The sequence below is a fragment of the Trachypithecus francoisi genome, unplaced genomic scaffold, assembly GCF_009764315.1.
Source record: "Trachypithecus francoisi isolate TF-2019V2 unplaced genomic scaffold, Tfra_2.0 Lachesis_group1, whole genome shotgun sequence".
Taxonomy (NCBI): Eukaryota; Metazoa; Chordata; class Mammalia; order Primates; family Cercopithecidae; genus Trachypithecus; species Trachypithecus francoisi.
In genome coordinates this window covers 59012907-59035506 of record NW_022681454.1, presented here as the reverse complement: position 1 = coordinate 59035506, position 22600 = coordinate 59012907, and the positions used below count along the sequence as shown (strand labels likewise).

The 22600-nt window shown below is 37.4% G+C and overlaps 1 protein-coding gene across 1 annotated transcript; it reads left to right on the top strand.

Moving 5' to 3' along the window:
* The first annotated feature begins 1423 nt into the window (after positions 1-1423).
* EREG (epiregulin) lies at positions 1424-21962 on the top strand. The gene is made up of 5 exons (XM_033214440.1): positions 1424-1651; positions 15216-15302; positions 16757-16880; positions 18051-18200; positions 20123-21962. The coding sequence occupies exons 1-5, from the start codon at positions 1585-1587 to the stop codon at positions 20202-20204; spliced, it is 510 nt and encodes a 169-aa protein (XP_033070331.1). The 5' UTR covers positions 1424-1584; the 3' UTR covers positions 20205-21962.
* The last annotated feature ends 638 nt before the right edge of the window (positions 21963-22600 follow it).

The window sequence follows — 22600 nt, the reverse complement described above, 5'->3', positions numbered from 1 at the left end:
TAAATAACTTGTCCAGGAATTCACACAGACAGTTTAAATCTTAACCCCTGATAACATGGTGAAGTACTTGTTTCTAACAAAATCGTTCTGGACATTAAAGGGTCTTAGAGTAAGAGAGAAAAGAGCCAGAAAAAAAAAAAAGGAATAGTAATAATAATTTTTTAAAAAGTAGAAATAAAAAGGTAAGGAGTTAACATCTATTAGATTCCATTTTCTATTCAAATATATATATTTACATGCAAATGAGTACTGCTGAATTGACTCACAGTTCTTAGGTCCTATAGAGGAGTGCAGTGAAAAGGAAGACAATTTACACAGTACAGAGCTGAACATAGGACTTACAAACAAAATAGTTAAGTAACACAAAGTAGCTTTCCCAGGTGTAAAGTACCGGGTCTAGAATTCTATGAGGCTAGGGAGAAGATAAACCACAAAAGCTATAAGAGATGAGAATGAAAAGAGATCCATAAGCCTAAGAAGCCCAGGTCCTTGAGGAGAACCATGAATTTGAGCAGGATTTGACTAATTCCCTTAAAAAGTAGCCATTCCCTCAAAGTACGACTCCATCAACATAGGCAGGAAAGTGGAAGTGAGGAAAGGCTTAAAGAGTTTTCCAGCCTGGCTGGGGTCAGGCAATTTGCCTGGGGAAATAGTGGAAGCTGAGGTTGAAAAGACTGATGGGCTTCACATTTGTGGCAGGCCTTGTCCAAAAAGCAATGGGAAGTCATTGAAAAGTTTTGTACAGGAGAGCGACAGGATTAAGGCACTATTTAGGAGGAAGTCATATCATAAGCAGTAGCCTGATAAATGGCAAATACGACAGAAGGAAAAAAAATAACAGGAGTTTTCTTCACAATGACTAGACTTTGAGGTGATAAATGCCTGAGCCACATTAGAAGCAGGGGTCTCAGAAGGAAGGCGCAGATGGGAAAGGCTTTTCTGGGCGGTGGCATTTAAATGCAAGGAGGGCGCCTGAATCACTGACAGACTTCAAGTAGTGGAGTTTTCCTGACTGAGGTTAGTAAGTCACACACACAGCTCTCCAAAGGCATGTACGGGGAACGCCAGCCTTGGCTAAAGGACTGATTCAAGTTATGTCCGTCACCCTGAGCAACTGAAACCACCCACTACAGGGCAGGTGACCCCACAAAGCAAACCAACCCATCTGGTCCACGCTCCCCACCTCCGGGAGGGAGATGGAAAAGTTTCGGGAGTAGTCCCCGACCAATCGGAAGGACATTTTTTCATTCCTCAACCACTAATCTGAGGTGCTCCGGGGAGGGAGGATGACTTCCGGATAGTCCTCCTGTCAGTCCTCCCTCGGGCCAATTATGAAACTCCGGGCACTCTTGACCTCACCCCGTTAGGGCCCGGGAGGGGCTCCCTAGTATAAAGTTCGCAGCACCGGACAGTTGAGCTCACTTGCCTGATATTTCCTGTGTCAGAGGGACACGGCCAACGTGTGGCCCCTTCCAGGCTGTCAGCCGCGCTCCAGCCACTGCCGCGAGCCGGTCTGCTCCTGCCCTGCCGGTGCGCTCCCCGCAGCCGCCCTCCGCCCAGCCCCAGCGCCCGCGCCTGTCGTCAATGCCCGCGGGGAGGAGGATGGAGATGCTCTCTGCCGCCAGGGTCCCTGCGCTGCTGCTCTGCCTGAGTAAGTTCTGCCCCTCTGGCTTCCGGCCGCCCCAAAGAGGAGACAAATAAGGAAGGCTCCTGTGCATTTGTCATTCGACAAGTACGGAGTTGTCTCCAGGTTCAAGTGTGCTCTATTTAAAATTACGTCTTGTTTTGTGAGTCTGTCTTTCCCTATGGTGGGACTAGGGGTGGGGACTGGGAATCGATGTTAAAATGCCTTTTATTGGTGAATTAGTTAATGGCATATATGTTATGCATGGATTGAAATACCTCCTTATTAAGCAAAATAAAAAGTTGGTGAAAAAACTTTTTTTTTCTTTTGAAAAGTTGCCAGTCCTAGAAATCTAAAGGCCAAGAACGCACTGTTAACATTTCATGTCTTGCTCCTTTTTGTTGGAGAGTGGAGAATAGAAACTAGCGTAAGATATTTTTTTGCGGGGGCGAGGGGAGGAGGAAGCTTTTCCTCCTCTGTCTTGCACTCAGTTTTCTAAAACCTAGCCTGGTTTTGCTTTCCCAGAGGAGCTGGTGTGCGCCAGTGCCAGCTGGCTGAGCTCCAGACGCGAGAAGTAAAACGCTGGTGAGAATACATGGAGCAGAAGGGCCCTGGGCAGGTCCTGGCGCTTCCCACCGCCCTTCGCCCCTACACCTGCTGCTTCCGTTTTCCCCTGCAGCCTCCCAAGCAGCCTCTGGAGCAAGCGCTCTGCACTTGCTGCTAATTGCACCCCGTAGCCTCTGATGGCTGAGGGTATTTTAATGCCAGTCTTCCTATTTAAGATTATTTAGTTCAAGGGGAAATATTTCCTAAATAGCCTTTCCGTTAAAAAAAAAAAAAAAAAAAAACTTATTTCTAATTCCTTAAACTTCAGTTCAAGGAATTTGAGGGTTTGAAGTCATATACGAATATCTTAATAAGAAAATAAGTTACCACTAGTCTCATATTCTCCCTGAAGTTGGAATGAGGCTAATTCCCCAGACACTCTAACGCTACCTGTCAAGGATGTGACTGTTAAATTATTATTTTGACACACATTATCTCAGGAGTTGAGAGACGTAATGAAATGCATATCATGCGTGGTTGAAACTTACAAGTCTAAGTCCAGGAACACAAGTGGAAACTAGATATGAGATTTCTACCAAAACTGAGCTAAGAAAGACTTGCTAGAAGATTCTCAGTAAACAATGTGGCTTTGCTGTCTTTGTTTTGAAAATGATTAAATTAGAAAGGTGGCAGTCTTCCTAGAGTTAGAAATTAACCTCGAGGTCAGAAGAACTTAGCACTTATTATTTTCCCCACATGTAAGGTTGCATCGGAACAACGCACATGTCTGTTCTGGGTGTTTCACTGAATATTGTAATTTGAGACAGCAAGAGCCTGTGAATAACCTGGTTACTACCTAGTGTGTGTGTTGTGTGTGTTTTTGTTGTCATGAAAGTGCTTACCTCCTTTATTGCATTACTTAATTATAGTTCATCTATTTCGTCAGCTGCCAAGCCCATTTCCAAATGAGTTAGGTCAGTTTCTGTTTTCCCAGTTTGTTTGGATATTTCTCTGCCACTAGGAAAGTTCCTGTTTCTCTAAACTCTATTCAGTTATGCAGAGCCCATAGCCTTATTTTGGCAAGACCACGTGTTATTTCTGAAATTGCCTTCTTTTCCCCAAACAAAAGATTTCTTAAAAATTCTTTTCCCAAATCCTGTCCTCCTCCCACCAGAAAAAGAGAGAGAGATTTATTTTAAATTTTAGCATATGTATTATAACTGCTTTATGTAGAATTTATATGTAGTTATGATTAGGGAATAAAATTCCAGGCTCCACCCTTAACATATGCAGATTTAAATTGCCACTCACAATCATTTGGTTATTTTTACATTTTATACGTGTTTGATATTGACGTTCTTGTTTTATAAATTGGGGAACTGTGACCCAAGTTCCCATGGAAAAGTAGTGACAAAGTGAGAGAGTTCACACTTAGGCTTGCCAGCATGTTTGGCCTACTGAACATTAAGTAAAAGAGTTGAAATACTGGATAACATTTTTTTCTAAATAATCTATAATTTTAGAGCAGAATTGTCTTTTTTTAATCTTGTGATTTTTCTTTTTTTTTTTTTTTTTTTTTTTTGAGACGGAGTCTCGCTCTGTCACCCAGGCTGGAGGAGGAGAAATTTTTATCTTGAATTCTGCAGTTATGTTCAGGGGCTTTCTATTTAACATCAAACATTTTTTTCATGCCCACATGAGTTTTTGAATATGTTCCTGAATGACATCCCCAAGACAATTTAGTCCTACTTCATCAATGAGAAAGACGTAAGCAGAAGAAATATTCTTTTTTGAAAATATGAGAAGCATAAATTTCAATGAGACAATAGCCTTGTCTTTGATCATTTTTGTTGACCCTGAGAGTTTATGAGTTACCTGCGTCTTGGCACAATCTGAGATGACAAATCTTGTCAGAAAACATGATGACAGGCCTTTCCTGTCTGGATTTTGACCAAGTACCCTCGCTACCTTCTTCATAGTCTTGCCATGTGACCAGCTTGGGTAATTTTGATGTCTGATTCAGCACTAGGACCCTAATCCAGGAGTTGAGGAAGAGAACTAACAGTTACTAAATGCCTACTGTGTGGCAGCCGTGTTGTGTATTAGGTGCTTTAAACACATCATTACCTTTACTTCTTAAAATAACTGCGTGAGGTAGATCTGATTAGCCCAGTGAAGTCAAGTACCTTACAGAGACTCAGAGATAGTAAATGGCCAGGTCACTCTTGATAATGAGGAAAGAGCCAGTGAGACTCAGGGCTAGCAGGAGCATAATAAACATAGCAGATTCTAATGGAGAAGTTCCAGAGTAGCCTGGGGCTGCTCCAGGGCTCAGACCCTCTCGTAGGCATAGCACATGTACAAATGGGATTTCTGACTCTGCAAAATCAGGTAAATAAAACGTGACTATTCTCTTAAGCTGTGCTAAAATATGTTGAATTTTTACTTAATGTTCATAATTTTTAATCAACACAGTTCCTAAGATATGATTTTTATTATAAAGCAGTCATTGAAGTCAGTTGACTGGGGTACTTATTTTTATATTTTCCAAGATTTACATTAAGTAATGCAATGAAGAGGGTAACTTATGTCTGTTTTATTCCTTGTATTCTTTGTATATTATTGTGAATTGAATATAGCATCGATAAGGGATCAACTTGGAATCTATAGCCCATTCCGGTTAACTGTGAGAATGTAAATGTCTTTTCTTGGTTTTAAAAAAAATAACAATACTCATATAGTCACTTTGGAGAAACTGAATTTGAATGTTTTCTGTCTATTTTTGCAAAAGATTCTCCCATTTCCTGGTTAATGTTCACGTGAAAGATGCAAATGTCAACTAAGAAATCCTCTTCAAAGAGAATGTAAATTAAGGCGGGGTTTCCTCATCTGTCAGTCTTTACTTTGAGTGTAGGCCTATACAAATCATCTAATTAATATGGCTGTAACTGCTGCTGGGAACATTCCATTGGGAGACAATGAGAACGCTTCCCAATGGTGTAATAGAAAAGATCCTCAGGGAGGAGTAGTCTGACAGCCATTGCCTTGACATGGCAATTCTGGAACCTTTGGAAAAATGAAGTAATGCGACATACTCAGTGTCCTCTGGAGATGCAGTTTATATAAGATCAGGTGTTTAGTTATAGGGCACATAAAGGTTGAGTGGCCTTCTAGGTTAAAGTAATGATTTAACTTACTAAGATACTATTCATAATACGATGATTTGATAAATGTCCAGAAAAAATGGATTTTTAAATATATCTCATAAGATTCTTAATATACATGTTTATTCTACATCTCCTTTTTAACAAATTTCAATAGCATTTGGAGTACAAGTGGTTTTTTGTTACATAGGTGAATTATACAGTGGTGAATTCCGAGATTTTAGTGCACCTGTCACCTGAGTAGTGTACATTGTACCTAATGTGTATTTTCTTAAATCCCTAGCCCACCTTTCCCTTCTGAGTCTCTAAAGTCCATTATATCACTCTGTATGCCTCTGTGTACTCAGAGTTTACCTCCTATGTATAAGTGAGAACATACGGTTTTTGGTTTTCCACTCCTGTGTTACTTCACTTGGAATAATGACCTCCAGCTCCATCCAATTTGCTGCAAAAGACATTTTTTCATTCCTTTTAATGACTGAGTAGTATTCCATAGATATATGGATGTATTCCATGGAGATATATGTAACATTCAGAAAGAAAAATGTTGAACCTTAATCTCTTAGGTTAAAAATCCTCTATTTTAAATTTGAGGCATGAAAGTGATTGATGTGTGCACACACACACATCTTTATATATGTAAATTTTATAGTTTTAAACTAAGAGGCATAGTGTATAGTGTATAAAACACAGATTTCATGTGCCATTTTTTTATTTCATACTTTCAGAAAGAGTGATTTATGTCTGAGCCTCAGTTTTCTCTCCCCCCCCAAAAAAGGTTATCTGCAATAACCTTGTACCTAGATTTATTGGATAAGATAATACATGAATTCATAGAAAGCACTTTTAAAATTAGCGCTGTCATCATCAAAATGGTTTCTTACAAGAAAAAGCCTCATTTAGTTCTTAGGATGCCTTTTTAGCCCAGAAAGTTATTAATATTCCCATTTTACAAATAAGGAAACAGAAGATACACAGCATGTAAGGCTTTAGGTTTGAATATGCTGTACCCTTTACTATCAATGCCTTCAAGTCACTCTTTACTTTCTGTGAAAGTACTCACTCTTTTAGATTGGAAAAGGAGTCACTTCCTTAGGCACTTCTCTGATAAGCCCTGACCCTCCTCCATTGTACCTTTCCCATTCCTTTTGTCCTATGACTCTGTCACACCAGATGCCACACTATATAGTATAACTCTGTCCCTCCTTGCTGGTGCTATAGTCATCTTTTATCATTTCTATTGTGATGGCCTTATAATAAACACAATAAATGTTTGTTAGATGGATGATTGCATTGGTACTTTATTCGGAGTTATCACCACTATGTTATAGACTCAATTAGCTGTACTTTAAAAACGTATTTAAAAGTATTTTAAAAATATATTTTGAGAAGCAAAATATCTTGAGGTTAAGTCACAATTTTGGAAAATTCAATTCTGTTGTTGTTTCTGATGAAGTCTAATAAGTTTTCTTCCCTCTCTTTCACATTTTTATCTCTTATTATAGTCTGTATTAACTGAAGATATTCGTGTGTGTGTGTGTGTGTGTGTGAGAGAGAGAGAGAGAGAGAGAGAGAGGAAGAGAGGAAGAGAGAGGGGTTACCGAGCCATGATATGACTGAATAAAGTGGCAGTGATTGACTCCCAGTGGCAGAAAGAGAAGCATTGTTTTAGGAATTAAAGAAACTTTAGAGAAATCTAATCCAAATTTCATTTCACCCTCTACTCCACCTCACTCCTTGTTCTCTGTTTTCAGAGATAAGGAAACTCAGTTGCAGGGAAACAAAATAAGTATGTGAGCTAGAACTGGATTCCATTTCTCATGAGACTAGTGCAGGGTTTTTCAACCTTGTCTCAGTTGACATTAGGGACTAAATAATTCTTTGTTGCAGGGGCGCTGTCCTATGTATTGCAGGGTGTTTAGCAGCAACCCTGGTCTCTACCCACTAGATGTCAGTAACATCCCCTAGTTGTGACAACCAACATAGTCTCCAGACATTACCATAAGGTGCCAAAGGTTCCCAGGAGCAATTTTGCCAACCAGGGATACAATTTTGCCAATCCTGGTTGGCAATTTTGCTCCCAGTTGAGAACCAATAACATAAAATTATACTTTTTTTTTTTTTATTGCTGTTACACATTGCCACCCATAATTCACAGTTTGGACAATTAGTGCTTGAGTTACCAAGACATAATTAATTTTAATGATAATCTGGATACAAATACAAAGCCCATTCTCATGTTTAAAAAATCAGCTTGGCAATATTTATTGCTCATTTTAGCACCATTCACATCTAATAATGATGAGTCTTATTTACGATGGAATCATGAATACTTTCTCTGATTATTCCTTTGATAACCACCCTCTACCTCCTTTTACAACTCTACTCTCTTAGCTCTCAGCACACTTAATTCTCTTTTTTCTGTAATTTCTTTTTCTCTTTTCTTGGCCACTTCTGTCTGCTCTCTACTACCTGTTTCTCAAAGGTCTGTTATTTTCCATTCTATACTATTTTCCTTAGAACATTTAAATGACTTCCATTCCTTTAAAGGTAGTATCTCCTCATATGACTTTCAAATAGACTTCTCCTAATCACCAAATACATTCTTATTCCTTCCCAATAACCTCAGAAATATAAATAGGCAATACCTACAGATAAACATTAAACTCAAATGTGTTCACTCTCTTCATGCCTTCATGTCCAAACGCCACCAAAAGTCTGCTGTCCTACCTATGTCTCCTCCTTTTTTAATGGCAGCATTCTCTGTTTTTTTTTTATTTTTTTCTGACTAAAAACTTCGCATCATCTATAAATTCTCTCCTTTCCTTACCACCCTTAGGTGTCCAACACCTTTCAGTCTATTTAGGGCAAGAACAATGTCTTTTGTACCAATTTTCTTTCCAGTATTTTGTTCAATATCTTGCATGTAGACAACTCTCAATATATATTTATTGAGTAAAATTATTTGACAAATGTAGTTACTAAAAGCAAGGATGGGGTAAGCTGTCCTCCTTTTTGATTATTGGATTGTAACTAAGCCCATCCCACCCGGCTATCATGCTATGGAGGCATATGTGGCTCTCACTGAAGTCAAGGTCGCCATTTTCATAAACTCTATGATCTGAAAGTAGAATTCCTTAGCAGCCTCCCGTGTGTAAGTTGTATTATGTCGGTTCTCTGAATAAAAAGTCATTAACTTCGAGTCTTTTGAAATCATGTTTAATGTATTCCCTTTCTCTTTTTTTGTGTATGCTCACTGGTTAAAACTTTATCCTTGCAGATTCATGTTTGGCCATAGGCATCTACAGAGAAAACAATGTAGTCAATATGTTTCTCAAAATGCCATTAAATATCCAAGCTTCATGCTACAATGTGGCCATAATGAAAATAAGGCAAATTGCAGACACTTATAGTCCAAACTGTTGCTCCTTTAGGAGAGTTTTCTTTTGGAGTAACAATGTAAGAATAATTTAAATTGGATTTATAGGAGTAGAAGTGAGAAGCCAGATGGAAGGGAGTCAAGGTAGAAAGGTTATAAAAAAACTCTTCTTATGTAAGATTGTCTTGAGGAAAAAAAATATGTTTCCAACAGAAAATTTGAAATAATACTCTATATATGAAGGTTTGGTTTTTAGGGGAAGCAAGTCCCACCTTTAGAGATTTTAGTCACAAAATTCAAAACACTCAGATAATTTGAAAAGACTTTTTTTTTTTTTTGAAACAGAGTCCCACTCTGTCACCAGGCTGGAGTGCAGTGGTGCGATCTCAGCTCACTACAACCTCTGCTTCCCGGGTTCATGTCCTTCTCCTGCCTCAGCCTCCTGAGTAGCTGGGACTACAGGTGCCCACCACCATGACTGGCTAATTTTTTTTTTTTTTTTTTTTTTTTTTTGTATTTTGGTTTCACCATGTTGGCCAGGGTAGTCTCGATCTCTTGACCTCGTGATCCACCAGCCTTGGCCTCCCAAAGTGCTGGGTTGTACTCTTTACACAAGGGTTGGTATGTATTCTCCTGCATTCTGGAAATACTTCCATTATGAACAAGATATACATCTTTAAATTCATGTTTAGGGTAAAATAGATAATTTCCTTATATTTTGACTCACTGATTCTTTATTTGACTAGCTTTAAGTATAGCATTGTATGATAATATGTAAGTGAAATATATTAGCATTTGAAGTATGATTTAGAAATGACTACCTAAATTGGAGAGTATAACTTAATGCTTATGACTAGAAACACATGGCATATTAATATTTTTGCTACTTGACAAGGAATATTCTATGGCTATTTTTCAAAACTCAAAATTAAAATAATTACTTGTTTTTAACCTGTTATATTAACCTTGGGTTTCATATGTTTTATCTCAAATTGCTATAAACAGTTTTTACACTTAGGTCTTAATGAAGTGTAGTTACAAAGCAAACATTAAAAATATATAGGAATAGAATTATTACTGGCAGAAGGCAAGGTTAGTTTTCTATAGATTTATATATATGTGTGTATATATGTGTATATATGTGTGTATATATATACTCTGAAAACTAGAAGGTGCTGACAGTAAGTCTTTTCAGTATCTGATGCGATAATGAGTTTTAGAGTTATTTTGACCAAGGTGAAGCAAGAGTTTATCAAATAGTGGAATTTAATTTAAAACCAAAAGACATCCAGAAACAGCGAAGGCATATTCACTCCTTAAAAGCACACAAGACCCAACAAGCCTGTTATGTTATAGACAAATTCTAAAATCACGGACAGCCATGGAAGATGGTAGAAAATGAACAGTCTGAGCAGGCTGGCATGTGATCACAGCAAAAGTGTGAACAAAGAGGATTTTGCTATGTGTTTGGGCTGGACAAATGCTGCGACCCAGCACAAGTTTGCTTTTCTGGTCTAAATAGCCTAAAAGGTTAAATTGGGAAAATGAGATGCATTTCCTTTATTCTGTAACCTATCTGATTTTAATTTGGATCATTTTAATTTTCTTAATTGTTTTCCAGAAAAGTCATTTCACCCTAAAATTTGCAACTGATTTTGCTGACTTGGCTTTGATCATCCAGTCACCAAATCCTAGCCTCTTCTGCACTGGCCTCCTTCTGGATGAGCCCTCAGTGTGGTCCTTAGGAAGCAAGGTCAATCCAGGCACAGTGGCTAAAGCCTGTAATCCTAGCATTTTTGGAGGCCAACATGGGAGGATCGCTTGAGCCTAGGAGTTCGAGGCTTCAGTGAGCTGTGATGGCACCACTGCACTCCAATCTGGGCAAATGAGCAACAGCCTCGAAAAACAAAGCAAATACAAATAAAAAGGAAGCAAGGTCAAAAGAAACCATATGCAATAGGAAGTGCATTTTCTACATCTGGCATTTTGTCTGACTGTTGGGCAACCACTTCGTAGTGCTCCAGGGCCCACGACATTTACTGCTATTGCCATTCCTGTGATGGCACTCAACCTCTCCCACACATGGCCCCCAATATTGTGTAAGGGTGTAGGCTTGGCCCTGACTCACAGGGAAGAGGCGATTTGTATCCTCTGAGTCACTGGCACCACTTCCTGCTGGCACATCTGAGATTTCACTGAAACATAACCTGAAAAAGGAAGGTAGAGAGATATATAGGTGAGGTTCACATTCCTAAAACCCATTTGGAAATTTGATAGAAATAATGACCTCTGAATGCATTCCCATTTTTGTAGCTGTATTGTAAAAGAAGTGCCAACTGCCAATTTTGAGTTTACAGATCATCTGTGTTACATCACCTGGCAAGAAATTCCTCTGTATCTTAGTTACCAATGCCATCAGACCAGAAATGCCACCAGATCTGTTTTTTTGACACAGACACTATCTAAAATATTTAGTATCGTAGTGAATTATTTGCTTAGCAAGAATCTACTGTCAAGAATGAAAAAGTCAAATATAAAATTTGAGGTCCAATCATACAGAAATTATGTTCAAATAACAGGTCATGAAAAACCTGACATTAAGGAAATATATGCATATGACTTTAGCATTTATTCCCTCCCTGTATGACTCATTAAAATAATGACTAGGGATTCTTAAGGGTAACCGCATAGTGGATGTAATATTTCTCTGGAGGTAGATTTTTTATTCATTGTATCACATTCACTCTTCTTCCCTAGTTTACAGGTGTTTGGGAGCAGAGGCATATTGCAGGAACATTTGAGAACTACTGTTTTAAAGCGATAGTGCTGTGCCAATGGACATGACTTAGAATTAATTTTGCTGTTTTATTGGCCACATCCATCCATGATGGAATGGCATTTATACACTTTAATTTGAAAAGAACATTTAAAATTATATATGATTCCACCTGTAAAATATCCTGCTGTAGGATTAATGCAGCAAGTCTCACAGAAACTATCCTGAGTGATGGACTGTGTCCAAGGGAGCGTCACAAGTAAGGAAAGCCCAGTTTTTGTGGAGGCACACCCTGAGCTGAATATTCTTTAATTAAGAAAGACAAATATTTCACCTGTGGCCTGAACAACTGGAACAAAGTTTCCAGCGGTGGAAAAACTAACAACTACTAAAAACCTTACAAAAAGAAGACTAACAGCAACACTCCAAAGTAAGTTGGATTCTATAATACTTGCAGGTTGCAATTGGAGGCAATTCCAAGCAGAAAAGGTTAGGCTTTAGTTTATGCAAAGGATAGAGAAACTAGCTTCAAATGTGCATTTTTTTCCCCCTGGCTAGCATTTTCCTAGAGGGAGAATTGGTAATGTCTCCTCCAAAACTTTTCTCAGTTGAAGAAATATGCAGGAACAGGAATGTTAAGGATATAAGCACGTGCAACTAGAGCTCCAATTTGTATTGAGGAAACTGTGTTAGTTAAAGGATTTAATTCTTCAGCAGTGAAAGTATGGTGAAATTATTATTGAGATTTAAAATAAAATTGACTTGAATGAGAATCTAACTTATCCTCGATAAAAAGCTTAGTGAAATACTTTTCAGCTCGGTTCAACTGACAATGAAATCTAAGCTTTAGCTATTTCTTTGTCATTCAATAAAAATATTTTTTTGTGTGGTTCCGTAAGAGCAATTGAAGCAGCATGTATATTGTAGAAAAACATAGAGTCGGGAGGGGATAATTCTGAATCTTTAAAAACAACAGAATTTTCAAATCATTGAAGAATAGGAGATTTGATGTCAAAAGATAAATTCGTAACTCTTCTGTGGTCATAAGTGATCTTAGACAAGATATTTAATTAAAATACACTGAGGGTATTTGAGACTAATAACTACTTCACAGAATTAAGTGTGAAATTTGATATATGAAGTTACACATTATGATGCTGATGCCGATGTATAATTTAGTTTTCAGAACCCAAAAACATACAATCGGCTTAACAGATACAAGCCTTCCCTAACTGAGAAAAAATAAAATTCCTGTATTACATGAATTAAATTTTTCTTTATAGTACCAAATCACAGAGATGTACAAACTTGTTATAAACCAGTAGAGGGCACTGTCCGCATACACTGCTAATACCAGGGGCTAGAAGTTGCGAGTCAAGGAACAAATATTTAGGGATATGTCAGCCATTTCAGGAAAAAACAAAAAAAATTAGTTTATTTCACTGTATTCTTCCCCAAAATCTATAAGATAGAAAAACTTAGATAAACATTAAACTCTTTTTAATGTTTTCAAGATCACATAGCTCAAGTTTTCCTCACAAGACCGCAGAAAAGTAAATTAACTTTTTCAAGATCACGTAGCTCAAGTTTTCCTCACAAGGCTGCCTTCCGCCATACTTTGTGGTCTCTATGTTGGGTTAAATACTCTACTTCAATTACAGCTACCATAATTTGTTCTCTGTGATGTCCATTATACTCTAGTATTATTGCCTATTTCCAAATTCTATAAAGTGGCCCATTTAACAATATGTATCCTTGGGAAAAGTTATTTAAACTGTATATGCCTTAGTTTTCTCTAATGGGGATAATAATAGTATCTTCCTCAAATTGGCACTGAGAGGACTAAATAGTATAATAGAGATAAGGTGAATAGGACCATACCTTGTTGTATTAGTTTGTTTTCACAGTACTTTAAAGAACTTCCCTGAGACTGGGTAATTTATAAAGGAAAGAACTTTAATTGACTCACAATTCTGTATGGCTGGGGAAGTCTCAGGAAACGTACAATCATGGCCGAAGGCGAAGGGGAAGCAAACACCTTTTTCACAAGGCGGTAGGAGAGAGAGAGGGGAAGGAGGAACTTCCAAACACTTTTAAAACCCTCAGATCTCATGAGAACTCACTCACTATCATGAGAACAGCATGCAGGCAACCACCCCCATTGATTCAATCACCTCCCTCCCTACAGGTCCCTCTCTCAACACATGGGGATTGAAATTCGAGATGAGATTTGGGTGGGGACACAGAGCCAAACCATATCACTGGTACATAGTACATGTTCAAAAGATGGATGGTCCTCTGTCTGAACTGTGAAAGAAGTGGAAAGTTGAATATATTTTGTTGCCTTTACGGAGGCATTAATCATCCTTTCATAACAGTTACCACTTACTTAGCTACTTCAACGAAACAGGTTGATTCAAACTCTTCCTGTGCTTACAGAAACTGGATTCTCAATGTGGTTCATCTGGCATGCCTATTTCTTCTCATGTTAGATAGGATATATTCTGATTTTACCCAGATTGCCTTTACCTAGCTGCCAATCAGTCAAGGAGAATTTTCAGGAGTAGGAAGTCATTCTATTTATCACGCACCCTAGGCCAATGAACACCTGAATACAAACGAAAATGTCCAGCCGACTAAACAAAATAACATGGGAGGTATTTTTTCTCAAAAGACAACCTTTAGGGTGTAGAAAAAGCAAGCTTAACACACATGTCCATTATCCCCCACAGTAGGTATTATTCACTTCTTCAAACAAAATATGTCTAATTTTTTTCAAATCTCAGTTCTGAAATTCGTTATTCACCAAAGCAATTGCAAGCTGAAGCCACTAATTAATTTAGTGGAGCTTAACTGCTGCTGCTACTACTACTACTACCACCATTAGTATTTACTATATGACAGTTACTCAAATAAATTGGAAAGAGTGTTTGAAATGCAAATACCTAAAGCTTAAACAGAAGCAGCTAAAAGCTCTTAAGTAAACATGTGTGCATTAACAGGGTTCTTCTTATGATGCTTCCTATACAATTCAGAAACTACTTGAGTCATTCTGATAGCTATGTTCCAATATTTTATCTTTTCACTAAGTACACATGATGAAACAGCTGATTCAAACTCTTCCTATGCTGACAGAAACTGGATTCTAGGGCTCAGTATGGTTCATTTGGTGTGCCTGTTCCTCCTCATATTAGACAATATATATTCTGATTTTACCTAGCTTGCATTGTGTTAATTAAAATCTATATTCATGTGTAATGCAATGCAAAGAGTAACTTAGGTACATAAATCAATAAGAATGTTTCTTAGGTTGACTTTCTTGTTACCATAAGTGGAAACTGATTTTTTATTTAGAGCCTTTTTGTTTTGTGATGGGGTCTAATTTGGAGCACACGGTGGAATAAAATAGTGGAAATTCTCCAACTGATGTGCGTCTTAGGAAATCAAACTCCAAAATCAAATCTTTGAAAATGTTATTGTGAAATATTTAGAGCAGATCAAATCTGTAACCATGAATGTAATGCCAAGGCTTTTATCCTTCCACAGAATAGCTGGGGGTGTTTGTATTTTCTGTTATATGCCGGTTTCCATGAATTATTTCGTTTTATGGTTTTGATGGACCAAATCCATGAAACAAAACTCTATAAGTACTGCAGTTATGTAGAAATTTGATCAAGATTTCTTTCCTTAACATTAATTATATATTTGATTTTTCTTCGTAAATAGGTTTCCATCTTCTACAGGCAGTCCTCAGTACAACTGTGATTCCATCATGTATCCCAGGAGAGTCCAGTGATAACTGCACAGCTTTAGGTAAGCCCAAGTTTGTCAATGTGGCATCAAGAGAATACACATTTTTAAACAGAAGGATAAACTCAAAGACCATAAGTATGTGATAATAAAAAGAAAAGGGTAGGAATAGCTGCTATATTACTTTTTAAACCACCTTATAAACTAATGTTCTGAAAAAATTATATAAAGGAATAACTGGTAGGAGACGGACCAGACAAATTATATACACAGATTTGATTGTGAAGAGATAGGGAACAACAAAAACAACAAATTGCATTCCCTTTGGCGGTCTCCTGGCTCTTTACTGCAAAACATTCTCAGAGACCACACTGACTGGATTCCAGGCAAAACAGCAAACCAGGAAAACTTTGTACAGAGTAGGTTCTCTATCTCTCTTTCTATCCCTCTCTCTCTCTTTGTAAGAAGAACAAATGATGGTCCTTTCTTTCTAGGCACAGTGTTTATTCAGAAAACATTTATCCAGTACTTAGTATGCACCAAACACTGTGCTAAGGCATAGAGATACAAAGATAAGTAATACAGTTTTTTTCCCTCGAGGATTGTGGACTCCAGATATAGTCCAAGGGGGATCAGCTTTATCTTCAGTCTGAGCTATAGAATCAAGATAACTGAGTTATTTTGAGGAAGCAGGATATTTTCCATAACAACTTTATCTTTTGTCCCTCACCATCAGATTCTCTGGAGGTTTAGTCAGCCTCCCCCCATCACCTTTTTTTTTTTTCCTTCTTTGGTTATTTGGGCAAGAGTATTACAATCAAGTTGCTATTTTAAAAATGATTTTATAAGCATCTTTCACATTCTGGTATCTAAAACTGTCTAAAATGGATTTCACACAGAGGCTCCTATTTTCGCTGTTGCATTTGCCTGACAGGCCTTTCTCACTCAGGGTTTGTCTAGTTTGGATTCAGGCCTCATCAGTAGAGATATTGAGAGACTGGTTAATTCATTAATGGTAACCTCAACAACTTGAGAACATACACCAAAGCCAGTCTTACTGATGAAAAATTCACTGTAGAATTAAGCTCCTTTGAATTAATTAATGGTATGAGCTTGCAATGGCTTTGAGGAGTAATAGATTTCAGAAATGTTTTGGGACTTGAGAAAAATTAGATACATTTTGCTTGAAGAAGTGAATAACACCCACTTGGAGAATAATGACACGTGTGTGTTAAATTTGCCTTTTCTACCCTTAAAGGTTGTCTTCTGAGAATGAAATCCTCGCATGTTATCTTCTTTTGTTTAGTCTGTTGGACATTCTCCTTTGTATTCAAGTGTTTATTGATTGGTCTAGGGGGTGTGACAACTAGAGTGACTTCCTTCTTCTCAAAATTGTCCTCGACTGATTGGCCTCTGACCTGTTTTGTTGAAGCAGCTCAGTGGTTACTGTTATGAAAGAGCGAGAAATTCTTCCATACAGGCTACAGAATATATTCAACTTTCCACTTCTTTTACAGTTCAGACAGAAGACAATCCACGTGTGGCTCAAGTGTCAATAACAAAGTGTAACTCTGACATGAATGGCTACTGTTTGCATGGACAGTGCATCTACCTGGTGGACATGAGTCAAAATTACTGCAGGTAATATGTCAGAAATAAACAAACACAGTTTGTAAAATTTTGTTTTATAGATTTAGGGGTAAGAGTGCAGATTTGTTAGTGGATATATTCAGTAGTGGTGAAGTCTGAGCTTTTAGAGTACCCACCCCTCGAATAGTGTGCATGGAAACCATTAGGCAACTTTTCATCCTTTAACCCCCCTAAAACTCTTCCACCTTTTGAAGTCTCCATAGTCTGTCACTCCACTCTCTATGACCATGTGTACACATTATTTAGCCCCTACTTGAAAGTGAGAACATGTGATAAACAAATGCAGTTTTACTCTTTTTATTTCTAGTTCTATACATTGAAATTACCCCATATTTCCATGGGCTGTTAAATGCAGTATATATATTATTAGAAACTTTTCTGAGTTTTTAAAAATTAGGTAATAAATAGTAGCTTTTAAATTGCACACAAATGTCAGAGGTGCAAAGCAGGGTGGGCTTCTGATGCCTCTCACGCTTGCCAAGATGGTGTCTCTCTGCTTTGGATCTTTTCCTTCAACTTCTGTATCAGGTGTTGTTTTAAGAATTGATTCCAGGCCAGGCGCAGTGGCTCATCCCTGTAACCCCAGCACGTTGGGAGGCTGAGGCAGGCAGATCACTTGAGGTCAGGAGTTCCTTACCAGCCTGGCCAACACGGTGAAACCCCGCCTCTACTAAAAATACAAAAATTAGCCAGGCGTGGTGGCGCACGCCTGTAATCCCAACTACGCAGGAGGCTGAGACAGGAGAAATGCTTGAACCTGGGAGGCAGAGTTGCAGTGAGCTGAGAGATCACGCCACTGCAATCCAACCTGGGTGACAGAGTGAGACTCCATCTCAAAACAAACAAACAAACAAAGAATTGATTCCACTGATTTAGACAAGAGGCATCTCAAAGCTATACAACTTACAAAACACCACTGCAGACTGTCAGCCACCATGACAGTTGAACACAGCTGTCGTTTTAATACCACAATTTAGTCCAAGAGCTATGTGGAGCTCTTTTGTCTTTACTGATCCAACTCTTTGAAATCCTCTTTACAACCTTAGCAAATTTTGTTGATTTCTTGAATCACAGTGTGATGTTAGTCCTTATAAAACTAATTCATAACCATGATTTCCTTTTTAAATAACTGATCTTTCTTCCTTCTGTATTTTCCTTAAGGTGTGAAGTGGGTTATACTGGTGTCCGATGTGAACACTTCTATTTAACCGTCCACCAACCTTTAAGCAAAGAATATGTGGCTTTGACCGTGATTCTTATTATTTTGTTTCTTATCACAGTTGTCGGTTCCACATATTATTTCTGCAGATGGTAAGTCAGCGTGTTTTTTATACTCTGCTTTTATAAATTATTTTTACATAATGCAGACCTATAAACTGGGTAAAAATATGGATAAAGTATTAGAGAGATAAGATCAAACCTGTACAAATGATATTTACAAGAGTTGAGAAACTGTTAAGTATTATGCCCAATACCTGAGAGATCAGATCAATTGTACCCCAAATCTCAGCATCATCCCCTGTTAAGAAACCTGCACATGTACCCCTGAATCTGAAATAACTTGAAATTGTTTTTTTAAAACAATGTTTTTGCTGCAGAACATCTGGATTGAACTTTATTATCAGCTCTGGTACTTATTACCTATGTGAGCTTACATAAGTCAAATTGAGAGTATCAATTCCTTTCTTTATAAAATATGTACAGAAATTCTTATCCTACATTAGTTACAGGGTGGCTGCTTTTAGTGTGTAATAAAATATTTCATGTGAAAGTAAATCATAGGAAAGGTGCTACTGTTGTAGTTAACCACCTGAATTTAATTCATCAAGTCACATTTTTTCTTTTACAAAAACAGCCTTGTAAATTAGTCACCTCAGAAGCTTGGGTTATCTTACCGTTTAAGGCAGACTGGTGGAACTATTTCTAGAGAATTATAAAAAACGGTTGTTAAAAAAGAGTTTGTGTTAGTCCCCCAAAACAGCCGTACCCCATCCTCATGTGCATTATTGTCACAAGCTGAAAACAGAAAAAATAGAAAGTGAACATTAAAGTATGGTTTGGCAGGGTTTTTTTTAGGGTTAAGAGCAAAGGATGGGGACAGCGTGGATTAATTAATAGCAGTTCCCTTTAAAATGTCTCCATGAAACATATTTTGAAGCAGGTTCAAATTACTTAAGGTGAATTTAAGTTTTTATTTTTCTGTGAAAGTAGCGCACTTCCAATTTTGAAGGTCTGAAAGTGTGCTACTTTCATAATATTAAATTTATTTTGTCCGTATTTGATTTTAAGTATCCATCAAATGATAATGCCTTCCTAATAAGTTGCCATGACAGAATTAAATACTATTAAAACTGAAATATGCCTGAAAATCTTTGACCACAATCCTTCCCTTTATAGATGGTGCACTGAGGCTTAGAGAGGTTCATTCACATATCCCAGCTCATACAGTTGACAAATGCCAGAGTTAAGAACAAATTCTTTTTAATTCATATTATTCCAGTAAACATAGACATGATGTGGTTTCCTCAAAGCTACATGTCTCATTTCCAAAATAGGGACAAAATAAACTCAAAAATATTAGGAAAATAGCTTACTTAATAAATGAAAGAAGATTCTCAATTATGACAAATCTATGAATCTTAGCTATGAGACCTTGGGCATGTTATATATAACCCATTTGTATTGCACTTTTTTCATCTGTAAGATGAGGATGGTAACAGCAAATGTGAAGGTAAAATAAATAGTGCATATATAGCACTTACAAAATTGTAGGTCACCAAATTAGTGCCTGATAAATATTATTTTTATTTTGATTAGTGATAGCATTATATCAATGTGATGGACAGAGTGTATTAATCTAGCATGATTTGTAAATATTCATTCCTTAGAAGAGAGGAAGGAAAAAGAAAGAAAGAGAGACAGAAAAAGAAAACCTAAAACTCAGACTTAAATGTGGTCACACTCCTCTTGGAATTTCACAATATTCATGATCACGTTAAAGACTTGGAGAAACTCTTTAAATGTGTTTTATCATGTCATTACAAAATTGTTTGACTACAGCACACCATCTCTTCATCCCTCTTTTTTTTTTTTTAACCTTGTCCAACCTAAATCTGTTCAACTTTGTCATTTTGGAAACACTATGCTAATGTGCCTTTGGAGTCCATATATGACACACTTTTTCCTTTACTGTTAACTGCAGTGCTAACAGTTTCGTTTGTGAATATTTCCAGGTACAGGAATCGAAAAAGTAAAGAACCAAAGAAGGAATATGAGAGAGTTACCTCAGGGGATCCAGAGTTGCCGCAAGTCTGAATGGCGCTGTCAAACTTATGGATAACAAGTTTGACAGGGATATGGCAGGGATAACAGTGTGCCTGGTTAATATTAATATTCTCACTTTGTTAATAATATTTATGTTGGGTCAAGTGTTAGGTCAATAACACTGTATTTTAATATACTTGAAAAATGTTTTTATTTTTGTTCTATTTTTGACAGACTATTTGCTAATGTATAATGTGCAGAAAATATTTAATATCAAAAGAAAATTGATATTTTTATAAAAGTAATTTCCTGAGCCAATGCTTCATTAAAAGCTTCAAAGTTTATATTCCTGGTGCACAGCGCTTAGAAGTAAGCAATTCCCAGGTCATAGCTCAAGAATTGTTAGCAAATGACAGATTTCTGTAAGCCTACATATATAGTCAAATCGATTTAGTAAGTATTTTTTTTTCTGCTCAAATCAATGATAATTGGCTTGACTGTACCAGGGTTTGATATGTTAGTTGGCACCATGGTGTCACATATTAAAACAGTAATGCAATTGGAATTTGGGAAAAGCAAATATAGGTCCTGTGTTAAACACTACACATTTGAAACAAGCTAACTCTGGGGACTCTATGGTCTCTTCACTCAGGTCTCAGCTATAACTGTTGTATGAGGGGCAGTGGACCGTTCCCTATGCCAATTCATGACTCCTACATGTACCAGTCACCCATCTACCAGATTCTGCCTATGTAAAATGAATTGAACAACAATTTTCTGTAATATTTTATTTAAGTAGTGGGCATTTCATAGCTTCACAATGGTCCTTTTTTTGTATATTATAACATTCATGTGAGGTAATTATTGCTCAACAGACAATTAGAAAAAAGTCCACACTTGAAGCCTAAATTTGTGCTTCTTTTTAGGATATTTCTTTTTATAGGTACTTTGTTGAATTCTAACATTAAATCACAGTCCAAAATTTGATGGACTAATTATTATTTTAAAATATATGAAGACAATAATTCTACATGTTGTCTTAAGACATGTTGTCTTTTATTCAAGAAAGTTGTAACTTTAAAACAGCTCAGTAAATGACTTCTTCTAGAATGTAAAGTTATGTATTTAAAGTTGTATCTTGACATAGGAAATGGGAAAAAACTTAAAAATTGATATAGTGTATTTTTCCAAATGAAAATCTCAATTGAAAGCGTTTAAAATGTAGAAACCTAAACACACCTTCCTGTGGAGGCTGAGGTGAAAACTCAGGGTCATTTTTCTGACATTTGTTTATTTTTTGGAAGAGACAAAGATTTCTTCTGCACTCTGAGCCCATAGGTCTCAGTGAGTTAATAGGAGTATTTTTGGGCTATTGCATAAGGAGCCACTGCTGCCACCACCTTTGGATTTTATGGGAGGCTGCTTCATCGAATGCTAAACCTTTGAGTAGAGTCTCCCTGGATCACATACCAGGTCAGGGAGGATCTGTTCTTCCTCCACTTTTATCCTGGCATGTGCTACGGCAATGAAGACATAATAAGCCATGGCTGACCTCTGGAGCACCAGATGCCAGGACTTGTCTCCATGTGTATCCATGCATTATATACCCTGGTGCAATCACATGACTAAAGTCATCTAAAGTCCTGGCCCTGCCCTTACTATTAGGAAAATAAACAGACAAAAACAAGTAAATACATATATTCACATACATATTGTATGTATATTCATATACAAGCATGTATGTATACATGACCTTAATGGATCATAGAACTGCAGTCATTTATTGCTCTATTAACCATTTATATAAAACTTAAAAACAAGAGAAAAGAAAAATCAATTGATCAATTGGAAAAGAAAAATCAAAAATCAATTGAAAGTTATTTCTTTTTTTTTTTTTTTTGAGACGGAGTCTCGCTCTGTCGCCCAGGCTGGAGTGCAGTGGCGCGATCTCCGCTCACTGCAAGCTCCGCCTCCTGGGTTTACGCCATTCTCCTGCCTCAGCCTCCCAAGTAGCTGGGACTACAGGCGCCCGCCATCTCGCCCGGCTAGTTTTTTGTATTTTTTAGTAGAGACGGGGTTTCACCGTGTAGACCAGGATGGTCTCGATCTCCTGACCTCATGATCCACCCGTCTCGGCCTCCCAATGAAAGTTATTTCTGTTTCCTGTTTAATATAGCTGAAGTCAAAGTATGTAAGAACACATTTTAAGTACTCTACTTACAGTTGGCCTTCTGTGGTTAGTTCCACATCTGTGGATTCAACCAACCAAGGATGGAAAATACTTAAAAAATAATACAACAAAAAACCAATACATTATAACAACTATTTACTTTTTATTTTTTTAATTTTTATTTATTTATTATTTGTTTTTTGAGATGGAGTCTCGCTCTGTCACCCAGGCTGGAGTGCAGTGGCACAATCTCGGCTCACTGCAACCTCCACCTCCT

Coding starts and splice junctions, on each gene's coding strand:
- EREG (XM_033214440.1), top strand. CDS start 1,585: ATGCCCGCGGGGAGGAGGATGGAGATGCTCTCTGCCGCCAGGGTCCCT. Junction 15,303..16,756: donor TGATAACTGCACAGCTTTAG/GTAAGCCCAAGT, acceptor CTTCTTTTACAG/TTCAGACAGAAGACAATCCA. Junction 16,881..18,050: donor ATGAGTCAAAATTACTGCAG/GTAATATGTCAG, acceptor ATTTTCCTTAAG/GTGTGAAGTGGGTTATACTG.